Source organism: Acanthaster planci, linkage group LG04 (genome assembly GCF_054643075.1).
Source record: "Acanthaster planci isolate LZ-2023a linkage group LG04, COTS_SCS, whole genome shotgun sequence".
In the NCBI taxonomy this organism is placed as follows: Eukaryota; Metazoa; Echinodermata; class Asteroidea; order Valvatida; family Acanthasteridae; genus Acanthaster; species Acanthaster planci.
The window spans coordinates 14,169,082-14,193,355 of record NC_141780.1 but is presented as its reverse complement, the minus strand read 5'-3'; the positions used below and the strand labels follow the sequence as shown (position 1 = coordinate 14,193,355).

Below are 24,274 nucleotides of genomic sequence, written 5' to 3'. Positions count from 1 at the left end.
AGTGCAGTAGGAACTGCCCTCTGAAAAGGAGTCCAATGAAATTTAATCTTCAACGTGAGCTATCTTGCCAAGAGAGGGCGCTGGTAACCGGCCAAAACAACAACATCAGCCCTCGCGTGGAGTTGGTTTCTTCTCCTCCAATCAAGGTCTATGCATATCAACTATGGCGAAGTGTGAAAAGTTGAGTCCGCAAGGCACACCTTACTCAAGTTTAGCTCATTTTGTGAACGCAGATGGACAGTACATTTACTGCAAGTACTGGGAACCACCTACCGGCACACCTGTTAGGTTAGTAATAACCGGCGATAGGCCTTACCCGAATAAACACTGTTCGGTAAGAACACTAAAGGCCTGTACCGATTCAATTTCCCAGGCAGCTTTGGCAGCCCGAGCCGGGCATACCGGGCCACGTACATGTACATGTAGGTCACCGTGTACACAGTCAGATGGTTAGACCATTGAACAAATAGAGCAAGGACACAGACGCCAGTTTTACCGGAACGACCATTCCTCCATGGTGCATGTACGACCACAAATATGCATGACGTGACTGACGTCCAGCATATCATTGTCGATAAAGTCCTCCTACCACAGCAACCGTTTTAGGCCCATAGTTTACACTTTTTTAGAAATTGTTCTTAACCTTTACATGGAGCTAGCTGAAATTTCACTCACATTTTCCTTACTATGTTTGTAATTATCCATTTGCTAGTTCATGTACATGAGAATACTTCCAGAACTGTATGGTACAATCCTGAACATTTCTGGAAGTACGTGCAATGAGTTGAGAATAAGCGAATAATGGCATTCTTGCACGAAGTTCCAACTTCTGGTATTTGTGAAAACATAGACGGCGACTTCCAAATAAACATGTTGTAACTTGTAGTTGTGACACTACAAATAAGCTTTGGGATCTACATGTACATAAAGTTTTGGATTCCATCAGAGCTTCAAGGAGCTTGAGTACCGGCTATCATGTAATATGCACACTGCTTCAAATGCATGTGGACCTACATGTATGTTCAAGACAAGTGGCATCTACATGTACATGTATAATTTCTCTTTATTTTTTTAGAATCCTAGGTTCAATGTTTTCTTGCCACAGATGTTTACTTTTTCTCTTCTTTTGTAGATTTGTACAATGTACTGACTCTGCAAGATTTTACTTAAGGGTAAAAAAATCCAACGTTCATTCATTACTGACTGGTCCGGTTCCTTTTTCCAGTATTGGTAGACTGGTGTGTAAACTTACACGGTAACAAGTCTAAAATTTTGTAACAATTAAAATGTTGATTTAAATCAGTTTTTTAATCACTTGATATAAATCACAATTTAAACCTTTGCTTTAAATGAAGGGGATTTAAATCAGCCAGTCATGTTGTGGAGTGATTTGAAGAGGACATTGGCAGTAAAATGTGAAATTTTTACCAAGCTCGCAGGCTGTATTTGTTCAGCTTGTAAAATTCAAAGGCGCAGTCTATCGTTTGCAGTTGTCCCGCAAGTAGCTGTAGAAATTATACTGTATCTATGGTTTATTATAGTCATGGGAGAAAACTCCCTGTGAAATGATTCTTTCTGGCAAGTTGTCACTTTGGAGATAACTACCGGTATGAAAGAAGGCCATTTCCAATGTGTTTGAAATCGCCGAGAGAAGTTACTGATTTCATTTGGCATAGCACGTGCAGGCATTGACATGACACATGCACATACTGTATGTGCATTGTTATGACATGTACAATTGGTTGGTTCAGTGCCCAGCACAGCATAGATGCATTTAGCTGAATAAGGACGTGTACTTGATGCCGATTTCAGGTGCAATTCAAACATGATTTGACAACTTTCGATTTGAAATCGAGATCCTACAATATTGGCAAAATGCTCTATCTATACATGTAAGTACACATCACTTCATTTACCGAGGTGAAATTTTGTTATTCGTTTAGTTGTTTGGCACTTTTGTTACCCCAAAAGAACATAGCCCACAATTGGCAAATGATGGACTGCACCTTTAACCCTAACCTTCCCCAACCACACAGAATTAAACAGTAGTGAAGTGTTTAATTCTGTGGGGATAGGTGTGGCAGGCCCATAACAGCTGGCTTTTGCATTGGGTTTGGCATACCTCAGAAAAACAAAGTCCAACAGCCTCTGTGCACACTTTGTGTGAATGGGGAAGGTTAGGGCCAGCAACCCTTGGGGGTTAGGGTTAAGCAAAACATATCAGGGACCAGTTCACAGTCAAATACTGGTACATTGCCATTTGGTCTTTCAAATCACTAAACTCCCAAATTCATCCAAACTACACATTTTGAGTTTCATTTTCCATTGTAATTTTTTTCACTCTACAGGGCCTTGCTGTGCCTTGTCCATGGCATGGGTGAACATTGTGAACGCTACAATAAATTAGCTCAGCAGTTCAACAACATTGGAATTCTGGTTTTTACACATGATCACAGTAAGTGTCTTTCTGTATAGGGTTTCTGACGAGATTTCAGTGTTTGCTATGTAAATAATTTTTTTGCTTTTGTGTTGCATAAAAAACAGGGTTCTGATCAGATGTCTAACAGATAAAAATGTCTTCTGCCTTGGAAGTTGGAAGGATACCAATTTGATTATTTTGTACTGCTCTGGCCATCTACAAAGCTTTTACCTGTATATGAAGCCTAGTAAGCCCCCCCCACATCCCATGAAGCGTACTTGATTGCGTCCCCTGCTCTTACATGTACATGTACTCGTGTGAATGCGACTGGGTATGTGACACTCACTTGAAGTCTCATGCTAAGTTGGGCCTCACCCAGGTAACCGATCCACTGAGCCGATCACTTTTGAGAAGTATCCCACAATATGATGCAAAAACCTGGTGGCTTAGTCAAATATTGCAAAGGCAAGTTGACTGCGTTGTGAATAATAAGCAAGTTCGCGGTGATGCATATACGGTATGTATGTATCATCTTGTCCACAGGGCAAAAAGAATGTGCGTTGTTAGATAACTTTATCGAGTTTTTGATAGATCTGGGCAGTCTATGCTGTGGAGAGAAGAAAGGATTAATTAAAACTGATAATTGAAAACACCGTTAACTGATCTACCTGGCCAATCAAACATCAGTAATATGATTCAAGTTCCCAGCGTGCAGCTCTGTCACAGCGCCATCTTCCGCACAACTGTGCGCAGCACTAGTGTGAAGTCTGGTGTGGCCAAAACAGAGTTTCTCATGGTTTTGCGTGAATCTGTGTGACCACATAGATTGGTCCGAATGTTTCATGCCACATGATCTGCAATTCACCAATCAGATGACTGGCTTGTACAATGTATGAAAATACAGTAACCAAGTTGCATTAGTCTGTTGACCATTTACACCGAGATGGATGATATTTCATTGAGGATAATATTTTTGTTTATCAATTGATTTATTTAGTTGGCCACGGCAAGAGTGAAGGGTCGAGGGTTGATATCAAACATTTCCAGTTCTTTGTCCGTGATTGTCACCAGCACATCGACTTGATGAAGTCCAAATATGAGGACCTTCCCGTCTTCCTCTTTGGACATTCCATGGTAAATTTGCAGTGCAGATAACAGAGGACATTACTCCCTAAAACCACACACAATTCCTATGAGGTCAAGTGGTATACATGTACGTGTACATATATACAGCAGTGCCTCGTGTGTGCATTCATGCTGGCATGGTGAAGTGTGGCCAATGGGTCACTTTGTATGTATTTCTCTGTGGCTGTTCATGCTCCTTTGCGCACTCTAATTCTAATTTCTGAGCCATTTACATGTAGCAGGGATCCGTAACCCTAATACTCCTCAGTCCTCCAACAGGTGAAGGATTGAGGAATGTTAGCAGTTAGGGTTAAAACACGAAAAAGTGAACACTGTGCTGTAAACCCACAGTGCGATTTGTTTACTTTTTAATAACAAAGCAAGAAGATCAAGTGCATCAAAGGAAAAAGGGGGCAGCTGAGACAAACTAGAAGACATGGCACAAGTGTGGACAGAGTCACTTGGGGTACAAAAAGATCTGAAGATCTGCTAAGCAATTCAATCGGTCATACATGTACATGCAGTCTAGTACATGGTACGTAAGTCTTGACACAGGTAAATCACAGGTGATTCCAGTGAAAATCTTATGCCCTGTCACAATCCAGTCAATCAGCTTGTGACTTAATTTTGGACTAGGTGCCTTGTGTTTGGTTCAAGATAGACCTTTGTTGGGCTTGTGAGGGGGTCAGCCACTACACTGATCCTTACACATGAATGCTGTCTTCACGCAGGGAGGGACCATAGCAATACTGGTGGCATATGAGAGGCCGTCACTCTTTACCAACACCGGAGTCTTGCTGAGTGCTCCAGCCATCAAGGCTAGCCCAGAAATAGCCACTCCCACCAAGGTACCGCAGGACCAAGGATTGACTTCAAGTCCCATTTTCTTCCAAGAAAGATAAATCATTTGATTTGCCACAAACACCGTATTTTTTTGTTGGTTTGTATTTTGACAGATGCATATTTCTTAAAGCAAGTTCAGGATCACCCTTTAAAAAAGTTATATTCTGTGAAATATTTAAGTGCAACGTTTCAAACTGGTTTTTAGCTTGACCAGATTTCCCACCAAACCCAGGCGTTTTTGTGTTGTTTGTTTGTTGGGTACTATTTGAAATTCTTACAAATGGGACATTTGTTAAAGTTTCCTTCTCTTGGAATATTTGATGTACATACTTCCTGCTTGTGTTCAGGAATAACTTATGGTTTTGCAAGATAAACAATTTAGAAGGAAAGCAGAAATTCGGCATTTGCTAAGAGGGAAAGGGTTTGAATGTTTACTCATTTCTCTGTTGTATTCCAGCTTTTCCTAGGCAAGATTCTGGCCAATATTTGGCCCCATGCTCCCATGGGTCAGCTGGAATCCTCCTCAATGAGTAGGGACCCTGAAGTGGTGAGTTGCAGCCGAAAATTCACAAAAGTTTGCCTTTTTTCACAGTGCTAAGAACAGTTCACAAGACCAGAATGTAATGTCCAGTGCAGAGAATACTGCGTTTGTCTCTACAGTTTGTGAAAATAATCATTATTCTGTCAGTTCCACGTGGTAGAAATATAAATTTTCACTCCACAGTAAAAAGGATGTTTCTCAACGGTATTGTCCGCTACCTGGTAAAGTTTGTCTCTTGCAGATAATGTACATTTTCAGTTTTGCATTTTTGCGCGCCACATTAAAGATGCTCCCAGTCATTGGTTTGTTATCACAAACCTGTTTCTGCATGCCCTGGATCACCAACTCTCCAATTCTTCACCTGATTCCTGTGCCCAAATTCTGGCAGAAACAGTCCCGCTCACACAAACAGATTCCTGGATAGACAGCGCTTTAGGAGATCATTTTATGTGGTATTTGTTTAACAAAAAGGTTGCTTATGTTGTTTTATTCATGAATATGCATGTATATTGTATTTTTACTTGATAGTCAGATAATTTTGATTAATTTGTCCTTTGTTACTTAACCTTTGCGAAGTCACATATTGTATTTTGTAAGTGAAGGTTTGTATCATTCCTTTTATGCCACTGTTTTTATCACACCTGGTATCAAATTCCAAATTTTTTTTAAAAAATCATGATCAGTAAGAGGATCAAATTGAGAAGGGGTGTTTAAAACAGGATAGGGGCCAGGGATGATAGTGGACTGAGCTGAAAGGGAGATGCATCATTGCTGTAAGGCTCTGAGCCAGTTTTATTTATTAATTAGTTTAAAACGAATTCACAACACCTTTATTCCCATTTTATTTTACATGTACATATAAATTCCTGTTTGCTTACAAATTTAAACTTTAAGAGCCAAATTTCATATTTTTCCAAAGATTTGTTCATCAGTTTTCACTTATGTGTTGTGAATCACTCCTCTGGCCATGTGTTTGGTGTGTGCCTGCCTGTGCAGCACGAAAATCTCTTTACATGGAAACTTAGAAGTGCAGCGTCATCCGTAGCAAGCATAGTCTTCATCCCTGATGTTTTTATCCCTGTTTGGTAGGTCAAAGATTACGAGACTGACCCCTTGATCTTCCACGGTAAGATCAAGGCCCGCTTTGCTGTCCAGACGCTGCAGGCGATGGAGAGGCTTGGGAACGGGCTGCCTGACATCCGATGGCCATTTCTCATCCAGCATGGTGACCAGGACAAGCTGGCAGAAATTTCTGGCTCCAGGCTCATGTACGAGACGGCGCCCAGTGCAGACAAGACATTGACAGTGAGTAGGGACAGTGCATCTTGCTGTAAAATTGTTGATAGTGAGCCAGGTTGAGATAGTGACTGTGCACATGTGTATCTGCACGTTGAGATCCAACAAGGTCAACTTCTATTTCCCAAATTTCAAAATTGCATCCTACATACACACATAGTACCAACACGATTTCACCTTAGATGTAGACTGTTTGATGTCTTCCTAATCTTTTTAAGGCACATAACAGATAATCTGGACTTTTTGGTCTTTTTCCAGCTTTCCAGTAGCGGAAATGTACTAGGTTGTTTTGAAAGTCTGAATAACAGAGAGCGAACAGTAGAAAAGCCGCAATTGATGTAATATTGAGGCACTTATGGTGAAATAGGGTGGGTAATTATAGGGTTTTAGTCGTCTTGTGTAGCCCTACTCTCCAGCCCTCATTTATCCTGCTTATCTTCCGTGAGCAATTTCAGACAGGGTACAAACAAAACGATGAAATACTGTACATGAAAGAGAAGAACCAAACATCAAAGGCGAGACCTCTCAGATGTGAGGACAGCGTTTTATTTACAATGGAAATATGAGTGGAGTATGTTTCACATGCTGGCTGAAGCTATCAGAAATGTAATCAGAAATGTAATTACATTGAAAATAAGAACACAAGCTAATTCTGTTCACCAAGGGTTTTTGCAGATCACATCACATACACCCACAGATCGTACTTTGCTCTTAAAAAAAAAATCCCCTTCAACTTGTCGTTTTCTTCTCCCCTACTTTGTTTTCCTGACACCCCTAGGTGTACGAGGGCTTCTACCATGAGCTGGACAAAGAACCTGGCGGGGATGGAGAGAAAACGATCCAAGAACTCTTGGACTGGGTCTTGCAAAGACTGCCCAGCCAGTGAAGAAGTTCCCTCCTTATCCACTATTCAGATCTTTCCTTGGAACCTTAACGCACACAATACACACCTCAACTTGAAACCATTACTTGCCAGATCTCAAAGGCTCTCGCATGAGAGCCTTTGCCCTATTTTGTCCATGTGACGCGACCTTTACCTGTTCAAACATTTTAACAATACAAAATTGTTTCAGACCGTTTGCAAACCAAATTTTAAGAGATGGTCTTGTATTTAGTTTGTCTATCCTGCACGTTTATTTCATTCAGAAACAGCATCATCTCTCACAGTATTAACTGCACTGAGCACAAAAAGTACCTCAGTACTTGTGTATGTCTCACAAGCAATCTAAACATTGAAGGCACTCTGTATTGCACCAAAAAATTGGAGATCTTACATCAGTATTTTTGCGAGATACAAGTCACAGCCTACATGCAGTGTAAATATATTTTTTCTCCAGAGAGTTAATGCCCACTGCAGATACCAGTAAAGTTGTAATTACACGTAATGTATTTTGAATTTAAAAAATTAACTAGAAGAGTTATTTGTGGGCTTTAATATTCTGAAACCAGCAGCAACATGAAATACCGACAGTTACTCAAGATTTACTTTTCTCGATATCTCTAATTTTCATATGCATTTTATTTTACCCTTTAAAAGGTCTTTACCATTTCTTTGTAGTTACACATAATGTATTTTGTACTAAAAACACCTAGCTAGCACATACACTTGAAGTAAAACTGAAGTATTTCTGATCTGCAATATCCTGAAACTGACACTTACAACAAGAAATATTAACAGTTACTCTTTACAGTTGAAATCTCCAATTTTCAAATGGCCCTATTTTACTTTATAAAGGGCCCTTATCATTTTTTAAAAAAATCAACAAAGTTTTAACAGAAATACAAATTTCTTTTATCATCCAGCAAAGTATATATATATATTTCCTTCAGAATAGTATCTTTATATTTTTTTCACAGTCATGAATCCACTCAGGTGCCTCATAACATATACTGAAGAAAGATAAGTTGAGGAGGGGCCCTACCGGCGTAGCATGACCAACAGAGTATATGTATTTATCTAGCTTGTCTATACCTCCTGTGGACTGCATCAGGTGTATTGAGTTGATATTAATGAAATATAGAAAATGGCACGATTATACTATACAGGCGTGCAACTTTTCCTCGGATCACCTGATTTCCTCATTTTTCACTTCACGCTCGTGCCATTGAAAATTGAAAACCACCATACAAAGTCTTGTAAAGATTGGAATTTCCTCGTTTTTGTCAAAGTCCGTGTTGCATGCCTGACTATACAATTAGACAGCACTGTTGACATAAGTGATGGATGTAAGTTTGAGAATGATTTGAAGTAAGCAACTTACTGGTCAAATTTGATGACCATGATAGAACAAGGTGTGTGACTGTCTGAAATGGTATTGAGTGAGTGCTCGGTTCAAAACCACACCTGTGGGCTAATTAGGAAGAAATGAAAGCGTAGTTAGAATAACAGTGGGAATAAACATCTAGTCGACACTTGTATACAGTTTTGGGTTACTTGTGTGTTAAATTTTTCAGTGTATTTTGGTGTAGAAATCTCATTCTTCACCTAGATGCTAAATATTTGTGCGATTATCTCACATTGTTGTAGAAGTACCATCTAGCATAAAGAGAACTGGTCAATGACAATCGGTACTCAAATTGTTGGACAATATTTTCCTAATGGTTCAAGAAATGTGCCAAATCACAGCAAAATTTTCTTAGAACCATTGTTTTCCAAGTTTCTGTGTGGACATAGACACAAAGAACATTCACAAGATTGTATCTGGACATGAGTGGACAGGTTTTTGGGATGTTTGATGTGGACATTAATGCCAAGTTACAGAAATCCAATTTTAACAAGGTCACGTCTTCCAATTTCAGAGCTTGGATGTACAGTACTGTTCGGGTGCCAGTTGAAATGTAGATTGTTGAAATCTATTAGAAATGGTTTTGGGGTGTTATATTTGAGGTAACTGTATAAATCAGCTTTGTTTGAAAGAACTATATCAAATGACATGTGAATGATGTGATGTTAGTACTTGCTGTCTGTGCTGATATCAGATAGGATTTGGCGACTTTATTGCTTGATAATTTTTCTTCTGACAAACACTCTTTCATACTTTGGATCAATATATATTTTTTAAGGAGTTTTGAGAATCCAGAAGTAGTTCTTTAGGATTTTGTGCACTTAAGTTTATACCTGTGAACACGACTTAGTATGTCTTATAATAACTTCCGCCAGTGCCTTTGTAAATTGTATTTTTTGAACATCTGCACAACTTAATACATAAAAACCAAATGGAGCAATTCACAGTACCATGGGCCACAAAATGTCTCTTCCTCTGGAGGTCTTTTACTGGCTCATTGGTCCACATTAAGAACTTGACAAGCTATGATTTATGGGTCACTACAAGTCAAGGAACAAGATACATTTGAATATTTAAGGCATCCCGTGCAGTGACAAGTATTGGGGATACATGTTTTTCAAGATTTGATTGAGAGACTCCTGGCAAAACGTGATGTTTTATTAGAGTCGCTTGTGAATGCTTTATGAAAAAGAGTCAACTTTCACTTGTTTGAACCATCTAGTGACAGTTTGGGATTATTACAAGTCACTTCCAATATTTTTTTCATGAAGTCTGATCCTGTGGAGATATAAAAATTCACGTTTTGTTGTTAACTTAGTCGCTTTGAGTCAAGCAAGGACAAATCCCAAACCAAAATTTCAGGGAAGAGACAATTTTTTTGGGGGGGGCAAAAAGTTAATTTCCTTAAATGGCTCCTTTGAGGGGTGTGGTTAACTTTGGTGGCTTGCGGTTGTAGGAAAACAGCTTTAGAGGCATTTTAGAGGTAGGATTATCTCAAGCCAAAAGTAGGGAAATAGGACACCAAAAAATCGAACTTACAATAGTGTTCATAGTTCACAAAGTGTAATTTCACCAAGGTATCTCGACACAAGAAGAAACAAACCTGTGTACTTGCAAGTGCCCTTGAAATTCATAAATTTCCAGATTTTTAGCCACTCAGCTCGCAGCATGTTTTTTCCTTTATGACTTTCACAGACAGGGTCTTGAATGCTTTCTTTTGACATTCATACTCTCGCTTTTCTCAGATTTTGCCTCCTGTAGTGACCTTTGTATCTTGTCATATTTGTATATGGTCTTTTTCAGTCTTACGTTTAGAAGGAAGTGTTTCAAGTTCAAAGTTTAAATCGTGGTCTCAGTCAGATTGTACCTCACATCCTTTCAAATATTTGCAAACTCGACTGGAAGCTTCCACGATATGAATTGAATGTTGCTTTTCAGTTTTCAAAGGGGCCATCTTTTGAAGTCCATCTGCATTGCATGGAGCATTGTACACTTTGTTCCCACAACCTCATTCCTTTTTAGGTAATGACGTTAGTCTGCTTACAGTCTACAGAGTCTTGCACAGCTGTACTACAACTGTTTTAATCTGGAATAAAATTGAAAGTGGTAGACCTTACGTGTCTTGAAGCAAACATTTTTACAGGGTTGAGACATTTTGTATGAGAAATCTGCACAGAACGGCTCTCAATGCACGTAACTTTTCTGTCATTTTTATTTCAATGTGTAGGGATATTGCATTGTGTACAGATGCTTGTTACACTCGGTGAACGAGTATGTGATTTAATTATTGACAAATCATACAAAAGCCATTACTATATGGTGACACTGTGCATGTTAATGTGGGGCGTACGTACACTTCCATTCAAACGCCCAATCAGTCAAGGTACTTCATTAAACAAATATTCAGTCTGGAGAATTACCATATTTGGACAGCCTGTCGCATCTCAAATTTCGCACAATCTGACCAATCACAAGGCTTGTTCTAGCAGCCTGCAACGAATTGTGCTCGTGTTGTCATGTTACGGGATGCTTTTTTGAAATGTTGCAGCATATGGAACAAAAAACACTTTAAAACAAAAAAATTTCAATTGCAAAAATGATTGGCTGTGCAAAAAATCCGCCCACAGACACAAACTAGAAATTCTAAAACACGTTTGCATTGAAGGAATTTAAAATTTGTCATTGCCAACTTGAGAAATTTAAAGTTGAATTTGGACAAAAATTGCTGCATCAGCAAAGAAAGGTCACTCTGCCCATATGTGGTAATACTCGAGACTGATATTAACCCTCCATGTATAAGTCAGTACCACCACCGTCAGGATGTCATATTCTGGTTACCAATTACAACTAGTCTCTACTTTATAGTTGCAGCATTACAAACTTTAACTGTTACCTTCAGTGTCTCTCTGTATCAATGGTAAATAATGTCGTGCTAAAAGAATAACACATTGCATCAGCCTGTAAAACTCAATGTTTCTGCATAAATAATTTGATTCACATAAGTAATAGTACTTAAGCAGAAGACCACAGTGGATTTACACACTCAATTCTCAATAAATCTGAAAAACACACCAGTTTCACAAAGGAAAACGCTATACTTTGTTTTAAAAAAAATCGAGTTGCTTGTTGAGTTTTGTAGCCTCCCCCCAAAAAAAACCAAAAACTAAATGCCTTCGAAAGTAAAATGAAATACTTCGGCAAAATTAGCACAAATCTTTATCAGTGAAAAATGGAGGGTATTCTGGTACTGCAAGAATTAACTACCAATCTATTATTCATTTGCAAGTCATTTATCAGCAGTAACATTCAGCTGCTAAATCACTGTTCATCTATCCGCTTTCCAGTCCAATCCCACAAAGTTCTGAAACTTCTTAAAAATGAAATTCTCCACACGATGGGCATGTGTAACTATTTAGTCCCAAAACTACACTGCATGTTTGGCTGCTGTTGGTAATCCTATGGATCAGTTGAATTCCATCATCTGAGAGCAAGAACATTCAAAAATTAAATTGGGATGAATTCCAGCTGATGACAACAGTACAAATTCTATGCGTAAATGTCTTTGTATCAGGCCCATACAACGAACCAGGTCGGTAGTCCAACTGCATGTGCTCACAATGATGCGTGCTCCAGGTCATTTGGACGCGCGTGCGTGGTCTACTCTTTCAGCCCTACGTGGGCTCATCTCGTGTGTGCCTTGTTCCTGAATAACTTTGCTTCTTTGAAGTACCAAACTGTTTCACTGTATTCACAATAATTCTCGACTCGTCATTAGACAGAGCCACACAGTTTTGAAGTTCTACATCCCCAAGCCAGGGCCGTTTTCTAATACTCAACTTCGGCTCCGTCTCAGGCTTCAACTGTTTTTTCCTAGCTGACTTTTAAGCTGTAAGCACAGTAATCAGTCTAATAGTACCACAGAACATCAAATAAGATGCAAGAGAACCAAAAATTACAGTATTCCAATGTAACTAAACGCTTCAGGCCCACAATTGGGGATTGGTTTTGGAAACAAAGTCTGAGATGGAGACGAAGTTGAGTATTGGAAAACGGCCCAGTTTAATTTCAACATCACTTCAGTTGAATGTCTCAGACTGAACTGAGGCAATGATTTTGTGGTGAGGATGAGCTTGCCTGTTCTTTGACATTCCTCAAATAACTCTTTTTGTCTTTTTAAAAAATCAGGTGGATTAATTTCACAAGACTTTTGTCCAAGTAAGAATTTCTGTGAACATTCTACTTTTCAGAGTCAAATTATAATTATATAAAACAGAAAACTGCTAACATTCAAGACAGTGTTGTATTCGAGTTCATCACAAGTCCCTGTAAGTTCATCACAAGTCCCTGTAAGTTCATCACAAGTCATTCAGTCTTAAGCCCATACACAAGCTAGGCAAAGAACCGTGACAAAAGCATTTTTTGTCATTGTTGACCCTGTTACTTATGCCTTGTCTTGCGAGGGGACTTGTGAAGGGACTTGTGAAGGGATTTGTGACTGAACTTGTGAAGGGACTTGTGACTGGACTTGTGACTGGACTTGCGAGGGGACTTGTGACTGGACTTGTGAGGGGACTTGTAACTGGACTTGTGAGGGGACTTGTGACTGGACTTGTGAGGGGACTTGTAACTGGACTTGTGAGGGGAATTGTGACTGGACTTGTGAAGGGATTTGTCCAAGGACTTGTGATGGACTCGAATACGACATGATTCAAGAAGGGTGTACAAGCTATAATGTGGAAGTTCAAGCATAACAAATGTCATAGAAATGTCCAGAAAATAGTGAATTTGATTATAAATACAAGAGAGTGTAATGTTTATAATTCTTTGCTCATATTTTCTAAAATACTGAATGATTTCTCTTAAATCACATTGCATGAATCATTCCTCAGCTGTACTTCGAGTGAAAGAGCACAACTGAGTATAAATATGAATTCCAAGTTAATATTTACAACTGTAAAAAACTGCCAAATGCTATACAGAATTATTATTTACAAGACAAGAATTAGTGGGATATCTGGCAAAAAGATCGCGTCATGCATCTTGCTTACATATCTAACTCCTACAAAAGAATGTGTAAAAAATAGCTCCACACCAAATCACGCTGATTAAGTTGATCAACGGTACCATAAAGGTAGTCTTATAACGCCTGCACATGCTAACATTTTCCAATGTTAAATTAAGTATTTTCAAATCTCTGAATTAAAACACAAATCCCCGTTTTATAACAGAGATCCCAGATGTACAGTAAGAAAAACTCCAGACGGGTTGGGTCCAGCAATCAACAGATGTGCCATATACCATCAATGACAACACAGCTCACTCCCTCCCAGAAAATTTACGGGAATCGCATAATGTTGATTTTTCACAAACCACGAGCGCCCACTTAGTGTATTTTATTTTCAAGAATTGAACTTTTCTTCATTTCCAAAGTTAAGTGGTTTTCAGATAGAATTCTTAACCTAAAAAGTAAATGGACAGAGCAAATTTGTGTAAAAGCCATTCCGGCATTTTACTCTACAGTACAGTATATTTGCTGCATGCTTGCATGTCAGTTCATCAAAACCAAACTTATTCCACATCAGTGTCTGTAGTGTGCATGCACACCCAGCCACTCATTTTTAGAAACCAATGTTGTTTGGCGGTTTATTATCAAGTATCTACACACAGTACTAGCACTTTCAGTACGTTATGGTGGTGACCATACCTTCAACACATGCAAATTTGAACTAATGTTCAGACTTGACAGAAACGGACACAACCCAAAAACCAACTTCAAGCTGGTTTTCCACCACTTCTGCTGGGTTGTGTAGGGTTTGGTTTTGTCGAACAAATCGAGGTAAACTGAAAAACCCAAGCAACTCATACATTCACAATGTGCATTATTAAATTGTAAAGTCTCAGCGTTCAAAAGACATGACCAGGACATGTGGTTATTTTTTCCTCACAATATTATTTTTTTTACTCCAACCAGGACTGTGTAAGAAATAAATTGCCACAGTTTGGAGTTTTGCGATGGTTTTTCTAAAAGAATTCAAGCAACATGGATAAATTCAGGCACAAAACCTGGCAAATTACAGGATTTGTCCAAGCCAGATTTTTTGGGGGAGGGATGGTTTGGTTTTGGGGTAATTCCGGGTTTTTTTTTTTCCATTTTGATTTTTCTGTTGGGTTTGGATCGGATTTGGGGAGCTTAGATCAATTCTGGATCAGACTCATTTCTATTTCGGGTCGGTGTGGCCAATTTAACCTGACCCATTGCACAACATTACTTAGGACCAACTTACAGGGTAGAATTACATATGACTGCAGATGAAAAGTTGCTTCAGAGAGCATCACCTAAAATTATTTAGCAATCCAGCCCTAACCTCAGCAGCAACACGTCCAGCATGTGCAGGGAGCACTGTGCCTCTTCCATCTCGCTAAACGTCTCCACCAGGCGTGAGATGTGGTGGCGGATGTCATCCACTACTATGATAGAGTCCGTCTCTTCCCTGTTGGTGATCTCCGCTGCATCCTCTAGGATCAGCTGCTGGAATTCCTCTGACTCTATGAACTGTCAGAAAAAGTGCAACAGGATGGAAACCGGTTAAATCAATCACCATTCCAGTCACAAGGCCAGTCAAAATGCCACTCACAAGCCCAGCCACAAACCCAGCCAGAAGTCAAACCACAAGTCAAGTCAGAAGTCCAGTGACAAGTCCAGCCACAATCCCCGTCATAGGTCCTGCCACAGGTCCAGTCACAATTTCACTTGCAACCCCAGTCACACCGTCCACAAATTTCTTCATTCAACAGCCATCTTGAGGATAAACCAACTCCTACCTTTTCCAGATGCCTGGCCATGTACTCTGTGCACTGGTCTTCCAGCTTGCTCAGAGAGAACATTCTGGACACGCGCAGCACAGAAATCACGTTGTCTTCAGTCAGGTGACTGGAGATTACGTTGGCACATATGCGCTTCAGCCCGGGAAGGAGGTAGAGATCGGCAAAGCAGAGCACATCATAGCTGGTATCCTCTGTAAGCTACGGAGTACAAAAAGACCATGTGAATTGTGTGTCTTCTCTGAATTGATTCTGTTTTTAAATCAACCTAAATATGGAACCAACACTTTTGCGTGGGAAAAGTGAAATTGCATCACTACACATTAACTCCAATTTTGCAGCAATTTTGCTGAAAGTTTTGCTAAAAGGGGAAAAGTGAAATTGCATCACTACACATTAACTCCAATTTTGCAGCAATTTTGCTGAAAGTTTTGCTAAAAGGGGTTTGTCACAATGAGCAGTGCACCCCATCAAAACACAAAACCTGTATTGCTTGCTGTTTTGAGATTCTATACAGACCTACTTTGACAAGTCCAACTGAAGGTTTTTAAATTAAAATTTAGCTTTAGATCATACATTTGTTCAGTTGTGCATGATTTTAAAATTTTACTTGCAGTACTTAAAAAATACGAAGTTACCTGGAATAAAATCCATTCCAAATTCTGGCTAACGATGGCGCATAAAACGTAGCACATAATAAATCATTCAATTGAGTCCAACGGGAGAAGAATACATCATGGTTGACTGAACCACCAAAGAACTGTTCCGCGATCAAACATACCTCTACCCTCTCGGAGTAAATGTAGTAGACAATCTTGGCAAAGATCTGTGGCTTGATGTCATTCATCTTCACCACCGGCAGCGAGTGGTACGGGTCCTGGACGCTCTCTGAGAAGTGATCCGACAACAAGGCCCTGAAATACTCGCTGCGACAACAGAAAAAGACCTGCAGTGGGGAAAAGGCAAGACACAAATGATCACATTTAAACAATTTTCACAGATCACTGTATTTGGAGCACCTTGTGAAAACTTTTGTGATGCAAAGTTATTCAATACAAAAAGTGGAAGGTTATAGAAATATTAAATGACTTTGCGTCCGGGATGTGAATTGTATTCTAGGTTTTGCCTGACATTGATATATACATTCCCACTGTATTCTCCGTGTGTTCTGAGAGTTGTGAAAAATCATAAGTTTGCTCACGAGGGAATCAAACCCATGAGTCCACAACATCCTGCTTACTAGTGCAAATGTCTTAACCACCAAGTTTGCTGGTATCAGGTAGCTGGCTCCAATCCGATAAGTAGACAATGAGATTTATTGGTTTGCATTGGGGTTGTTGAATTTTCACTAGAGTTCGGAAGGTACAGTCTACAGCAGTAACTTAGGTCTGCTGTTACAGTGTATGGTAGTTTTAAGCAAAGAACACACTTCTTCACTAACAACTTTGGGAATCTTCACTGTGATCCCCTTTACTTTGTTTACTCCGTCTTACTTTGTGACAGTAGAAGAACTGGCCTTCCACGGAGAAGCAGACATCAGCAAAGGGTGACCGCTCTGGCACCTCACCGCAAAATGGCAAGATACCTGGTCCATAAAACTAAATGTATCGATGCAAACAAAATAAGGCAAGTGTTGAAGAAAAACCAATCACCAATTAAAGACTTGAATTGGGAAACCACTTCAATTAAGCAAAACGGACACAGAGGTGGGTAACAGAGAATGACCAGAGTGATGTCTGATCTGCTCAGTTTGTAAGAGTGCACATGAAAAAGCATCGGGTGAAAGCAAGCTGAAAATCCTGATTCCCTTCCCCAAAGTGTGAGCAAATCTAGGTGTTCTATTTTCAAGTCCTGGGAGAAATCCACAAGGTCAAGTCATACAGCTAACACTTTCAAAACTAGTACATTTTTCCCTAATCAACCAAGTAAAGACAAAGCCATCAGAGATACTTTTGCTTCAATTACAGGTCCAGTAACAAACCTTTTATGATATGCAGAAGGTAGATGTTGCCCAGATAATTTCTGGAGGCCAAGGATGAATCAGATTGAATAGATACATATTTGTGGTTCAGGCTACTGAAAGTAACTTAACAATTTGATCGGGGCCTGGGTACATTCCAATGTCTTATTTGTAAAGGATGTCCCCATCTCCACTTCGTAGCAGTGGACTTACTTGACAAAAGGCAGATGGCACAGCCATGTCGGCTAGAGACTGCAGATCATCATGTAGGAGCGTGGAGTCCTGTGATGGCTCAATGGTCACTATGGAAACCTGCGTGCCTGGTTTCTGAGGGACTGTAGATACAGATGGAGGGAAGCAGATTTCGGTGAGAAGAATGGAATGAGCGTACTGATGAGTGGGGCAGTGAGATTATGTTTCCAGGGTCCCTCACCCCCCTGGGACTACGCATACTGCTGAGAGGCCCATTTAGCACGGCTAGAGGGGTGTTTGAAAAAAAAATGAAATGAAACACACTCATGGAAAAAAAAATTGATAATTTACAATTTTTAAAACCTGTGTTTACTTTTTAACTTTTAGAACCTGTTTTTACAATGTTCACCTTTTGAAGGCATGTTTCCATAGGGATGAAATATATGCTTGGCTGGTCACTTTTGGCTCTATCCATTATCAGCATCCATACTTCTGATCCAGTGTTAAACATTCATTTCAGCACCAAGTATGTCGTCGTTCCGTTAAGTAAGTTATCAATACTACCAGTTGACTTTATATCTTAAAACAGATGGTACATTGGTGTGTTTCCTTGCACCATTTTTGAGGGCGCACATTTATACAAACAAACTTTGAATGAACAGGGTACCCTTTCGGAGGGCTTACCGTATTGCAAGATTGCCTGTAGTTTACTCTCTAGTTGTCCTAGTAACTCAGTCATCTGACACTGCTTAGCAAAGCGTTGGCAATCCTCATAACAATCTAGATGTACCTCCAGGTAGCCTACGGCAATATGGCCAGATGTGAATTAGAAACCATCTTTATCCCGATTAAATTTTAGCAATACAATTGTGTGGTATTAATAAAAGCAAGTAATTTGCACTTGTTGTATTTTGGAGTTTTTTTTTATTAGTTTGACTTCCTCACACCAATGCTTGCTTGCACTAGCCACGGATGTGCCCCTCCCATTTTTTCAACGGGGGGGCGTGGCCCTTTCCCCAATTTTAGCAAGTCCTGTAATGGGGTGGGCCTTAAAAGATTGGTCTTTTAATGGATAATGCCACAAAGTCTCACAACTGGCGTCCCACTTTAGAAATCATCCCGCTACCATTGCTTGCTTGACTTTCACCCAAAATGGCTACTTGACTCATACTTTGCAACTCATAATTTTGTTTGTAAGTCAACAATGAAAAGTCTACCCACCTGTGTAAATATACTGTAATATGGCCCTGAATGCCTGCCGCCGGACCTAAACAAAGCAAAATGACCAAGAAAATGTTTCAATTTTACATTCCGCATTCACGATCAATGAAAAAACAACAAGCAAATTCCTAATCTTTTTCAGTGAAATGTATTAATTGTTCAGGGAAAACATTTCTGAAAACGTTCTGATTATTTGTTGCTGAATTACACAACAATTTGATGCAGGTTAACTGCATCAGCAGCCAACATGACAAGATCTTATGCAATGGCACACGACTTCACTTATTCCACAATGAGTCAAGGCATAAGTTCTACAGCAAATTATGACACATTTACAGCACAGTATGAGTGTTTAGCATATACTTCCCCACAGTTTTTGACAATTTGAAGTAATTTGTGGATTTCTCCATTTTTCAACCTGAACTTAATCTCACTCATGTATTGGACCTCCGTCTACTTCACAGTGACTGTTAGCTCCCCCCCAAATGCAAATATGCTTATGTAGGGACTTCACAAGAGAAAGCTCTAAATGCGCGTAGGTGTCTTGTCTATGACAAATGTTGTCAAACAGCACAATGATATCAGCGATCCCTTTTGCATGTATAAAGGCGGTAGTCATGCCTCCATCTTTGGTCCAACTTCTAGGACCCCTTATGTCGCACCTACCATTGTGTGCTTGATGTTGATGGTGCTCTTGTGCTTCCATTTTGTCTCCAGCATGTCGGCGAAGTAAGGGCTCCTGGCATGCAGGATGCAGCGGTGGGCTGGGAACACCTCCTCATGTACAACAAAGACAATATCATCGTAACAGCTGCCCTCTAGTAACCTGCCATTGTCAGATTGGAACAAAGCGGCAATACAGAACAGAAACAGTTGCAACCAACAACTATCTGTGTTTTTTCAATAATCATATCACACACGTATAATTAAATTCAAAGTAAATCTGACTTTTAATCCCAACTAAAAGCAGCTGTTTCGAATGTACACAATTTCTTTTGATTTTTTATATTAAAAACCCCGAGGGGTGTTTTGTTTACAATGACCCAAAAATTAGTTGGATATGTTTGCCTGTTGCATCAGATATGCATAAATCTTACCAAAATGAGTGTGAGCAGATGTGAGATGAAAATAAAGAGTTAAGTGTGAGCGAAGTGGTCGAAAACCTTCCACAACAGGCAGTTTGATGCAATTACATTTTGTATAAAGCTGGTTGCTAGTATCGACCATATTTACCTTCGCAGAAATTCCTGGAAGCCATCCCGTCTTGCCTTCCCAGTCTTGACGACCTTCCTCGACTTCAGCATGTCTCTGATCTCGTCTGTGAGGGCGCCATACAGGCAGCGCTCCCCGTCAAACGTTTTGGCTTCACACTGCGCCCCTTTGGAAGAAAATTAAGGCCTGAAAACATCATTCAATGATCCACACGTCACAGTTCATCTTCATCACTTCACTGCGTCAGTGCCTGGGTACTTTTTTAGTAGGGGTTGGGGTTTTGCTTCCGTCTGGCCCATGATAGTTATTTGCTTACATCTGGAAATATCTCCAGTGTCTTTTTTCTGATAGAGTACATACATTGTAATACTACAAATCCAAGTTTCTGCAGGGGCTTTACATGTAAGTCACCACACGTGCAGATTTGAACATCTCAACATCCCATATTTGAAAAATAAATTCTGAATCCAGTAGTGTGGTCCATATTGTTTGGTTTTGAATGGCCAGCATGCTGCAGGGTATAAAATTTTCTTCTGCAGTGTCAATGTCTTGGTTCCAACCCTGGACTAAGAGCTGCTATATAGATTACAATATTAACAAGACTTGTGCATTTTAGTTTTCTCTTAATTTTGCCGGAAACACCATCATTATGGCAACCCTGAACTTCAGCACATTCTGTGGCAGTAAATTTTTTTAACTGGGCTGGCTGTAGACCTTTTTTGCAAGCAATACTCAGATTTGTCAAACTATTTGGTGGGGGTTGGTAGGGGAAACACAGAATACATTATTACCATTCTCCAGCAGGTAGCTAACTACTTCTTTGTGACCACACAGGCAAGCATAATATCTGATAAAATATTGAGGAAAAAAATGACAAAATGTAGTCGTAACAAATAAGAAGGGACATCATTTACAGAAAGCTTCATCAAAAACTTGAGAGATAACACTCCCATCCGGGCAAGAAGGAAAGAAATTTCCCCCAAAGTGCTGTGTACACATGTACTTTCCAAAAGGTCATGCATTTCTGACTCTGTTACTGCAAACTACAGTCTATAACGAACTGAGACTTTTCACAATCACAACATCGAAAACTGAGCGGTTCCCAAGAAAATGTAAAACAATTAACTCACAACAAAGTGCTGTCCCATTTATCCCTTATGTTCACTTCAACTTCTTTTGTCTCCACCAGGTACCTGTATATGCCATTAAAAATGGCAGGAAAATAATGGCGGAGTTACATTAAATCGAGGCTGGGTCAAACTGGGCATTCAGCAGTACGAGCGTACAGTACATATGGTGCTTTCATTTGCAGATACACTGAGACCTACATGTATTCTCCTTCAGTTTTTGTTCAAAAGAGCTTTTTGACGCAAAACACAGTAAAGGGACCAACTCACGTTACCAGTGTTTCCCCTATGGTTATACCTTTTTCAATGCTTCCAAACATTTTACAATTGCTAATAGGCATGCAAAGTGGAGTTGGAATATAAGAGGAGAACATTTAATGTTCTTTCAAACGTGTTGTTCCCTTTTGCAGTCAAAAATAGAAGGAAAAAGATTTGTCTGTCAGTTTTGACATTCAAATGGACATTGATTTTCATTTCAAAACAGAAAATCACTCTTCAGTCTTAGTCCACTTACAGCCTCTACACTGCTACACATGAAGAACAGGATGTATAGTAGACCCTGGACTTCAGTCATGGCAAAAATGTGAAACCATCAGGGAAAAGCTATTCATGTGATGGTAACTTATCGGCCCCCTTTACTATGCTTTGTGCCATTTACGTGAAATAAGGATGTCCCAAAGGCAAGTAGTTGGTCACTGGATGTCCCCAATGGAAACGCTATGCTAAATCCCCATCACATCTCTTGCCCCAATGGGTCCCGAGTGGGACCAAGAGAGGGCGCAATTTTCCTAGCAATGGATCCGGTGACCACTTTGGAGGGAACTGCTTAATTCACTGATTTGTGAATGACTAGGAAATGCATGCTTTGCATGCGTGCCGCTACAAACAACACACACACTCCCCACCAACATGGCTCTTTTCAACCGATGAAGGAGTGCTTCTGCTCAAGGTAGATACATTTAAGTGAATCTGTGTTATCATTTGATGGCTTTGCTATGATCACTTGTGAAAGTTTTACTGAGGGAATCAACCTATACCTGGCTGGTCTTAAATATTTACGACTAGATCAGGAGAATGGATGCTGATTAATGACTCGAGCCAAAGACCAGGGACATTATCAGTGTCCATTGTCTAAACTATCTCAGGTAGAGAGGACTGAAGTGTGACGTCATTGTGAATCAGGATGTGTAGTGTCAATAAGTGGAGTACGCGAGTGTGTTGGTTCACGCGTTGGTTCTTGAGCTAATGCCTTTTACATGCATACACATAATTGTGTGTGTGGCAAATTCACTTCGGTACTTTATAATGAATTGTCAATCATGGAATGCAAGGAATGGGTTTGTCCAATCAGTTGATCGCCTGGCAATAGATCACAGGGCAACATCTTGATGACCAATTGCATTGTGGACATTTTGGGAATAATTCCCAATTGGACATCACAGGAATAATTCCCCACAGGACATCACAATTTTCAAATATCACAGAAAACAACAAGGGGCACTTGTAATTCTCGGGAGATTTTAGTGATAAAATCGGGGTTGATGAGAAACCAGGAATTCTTTTTGTGTGGCCTAATGGCAGAGAATGTTTTTTCCAGACAATCATCCCACAGCACAGATCCAACAATGGTAACTGACACGCATGCATGTACATGTACATACTGTAGTCTCGACAGGTCACCGGTTTTGCAGCACAGGAATGCCTCGCTCCTATCACTTCGTCTGTGGTAAGTAGCCATGACGACAAGGAATACATCCAAGCACCTGAATCACCGAGATGAAAAGTCAGATATAGACACTCCACACTGACGGTGAATATTTCAGTCTTAATGCAGCTTAACTGATCCAAATCCAAGTGAAATGTGATTGATAGTTCACCTTTATGTGATTTACAACAGGACACATATATATTTTCCAATTTCAGCTTTTAATCTGGACACGCAGGATTGTCAAAAGCACCAACGTCATGTTTCCGGGTTCTAGATTGGTTTTACCAGTTCATGAGTGGGTCAAAACGTTGTCATGTAGAAAAAAACTATCAAGCAGGAAATCAACTTTTTAGCCAGAACCAACCTACACACAGCAAAATGTGTTAAAATTCAATTCACATACAACATAATTCTGATAAAAAAAAAAATTAGCACAATGGCAGAACACCCCACCACTCGCATCGTATAATAGTCAGCTACAAGGTTAAAATTCTATGCTTGACTGCCCTTGGTAAACATTCTAAGTGCTACCAAATGTGCACACACCATGCTTCACTGCACTCATACTTCCACTTCGTAGTCACATCGATCATAGCCATCAATGGACGTTGGTTTGAACTTTCAGTCACTTTTTTCAATGATCCCCACTCAGTTTATGTTGCTGTGCTCTCAGCATGATCCCCATTCATTTTGTATAGGCCTACATTCAGTCTTTGGCAATTTCTTCATAACTGGAAATCTAAAAGTCATTTTGATTTGATAGACATTTGATGCAAGAGTTTATAGGCCCTATGATAGTATAGAATGAAAAAGTACCTGGAATAACATGCTGTGAGTGTTTTGTCATCCTTTGTATTTTGTTAGTTTTCTGGATCCCATGATTTTTATAAAGCATCCAAACATGTCAAAAATCTGGCTGAAATTTTATACAAGTTAAAGGAATTTCTGAAAACTGCATAAAGTCATCAGCATAAAACCCTTGCATTTTCAAACACAACTCGTCAGAAAATAAAACCTTTCACTAGACTTTTTCAAATGAGGGAGGTTTTCACTTGAAGTGATACCAGGAAAACGACTGTATAATGCAAACACCCCATGGGCTATGACGGGCAAGACGCCGGGCATGCCGGGTCCGGATCCACGGTTCAACCTCCATTGACCGTGTTGACTGCTTTACTTAGTACTAGTCTTCATCAGCTGAGCTGACATCCGGGAAAAATAATATGAAATGAATTTATAATATGATGAGAACCTAGTAAACGATATCAAACACACATTACCTGTCCTTAAAATGTTGAAAAACCAGGGTAAAATTGCCGAATAGCAGTAACGCACGGTCACCGTTGACTGATGCCTGGATTGGTCTGTATGGAGAGCTTAATAGTTTAAACCATATTTTTTATAGTTTGCTTTATTTCCTAGCTTAAACGTAATTTTATCCAACTAAATTTTCATAAAATACATTTTTCTTCCATAAAATTCTCAAAATTATAATCTTTATCTATTTGCTTGGATAAAGTATA

The 24,274-nt window shown here is 39.7% G+C and overlaps 2 protein-coding genes across 2 annotated transcripts; one reads left to right on the top strand and one right to left on the bottom strand.

The window, feature by feature from the left end:
- The first annotated feature begins 87 nt into the window (after window positions 1–87).
- On the top strand, window positions 88–10,618 carry mgll (monoglyceride lipase). Its single transcript, XM_022225378.2, has 7 exons — window positions 88–288; window positions 2,349–2,455; window positions 3,417–3,553; window positions 4,276–4,392; window positions 4,845–4,934; window positions 6,018–6,233; window positions 7,003–10,618. Exons 1-7 carry the CDS (start codon window positions 164–166, stop codon window positions 7,108–7,110), a joined length of 900 nt encoding a protein of 299 aa, XP_022081070.2. The 5' UTR covers window positions 88–163; the 3' UTR covers window positions 7,111–10,618.
- An 85-nt stretch (window positions 10,619–10,703) lies between these two features.
- Window positions 10,704–24,113, bottom strand: abtb1 (ankyrin repeat and BTB domain containing 1). The gene is made up of 13 exons (XM_022225497.2): window positions 24,032–24,113; window positions 22,705–22,806; window positions 21,047–21,109; window positions 20,708–20,763; window positions 19,938–20,082; window positions 19,371–19,530; window positions 18,705–18,750; window positions 18,168–18,284; window positions 17,505–17,626; window positions 16,825–16,929; window positions 16,113–16,277; window positions 15,332–15,532; window positions 10,704–15,062 (listed from the first exon to the last, which is right to left on the bottom strand). Exons 2-13 carry the CDS (start codon window positions 22,779–22,781, stop codon window positions 14,856–14,858), a joined length of 1,464 nt encoding a protein of 487 aa, XP_022081189.1. The 5' UTR covers window positions 22,782–22,806; window positions 24,032–24,113; the 3' UTR covers window positions 10,704–14,855.
- Window positions 24,114–24,274: the final 161 nt, after the last annotated feature.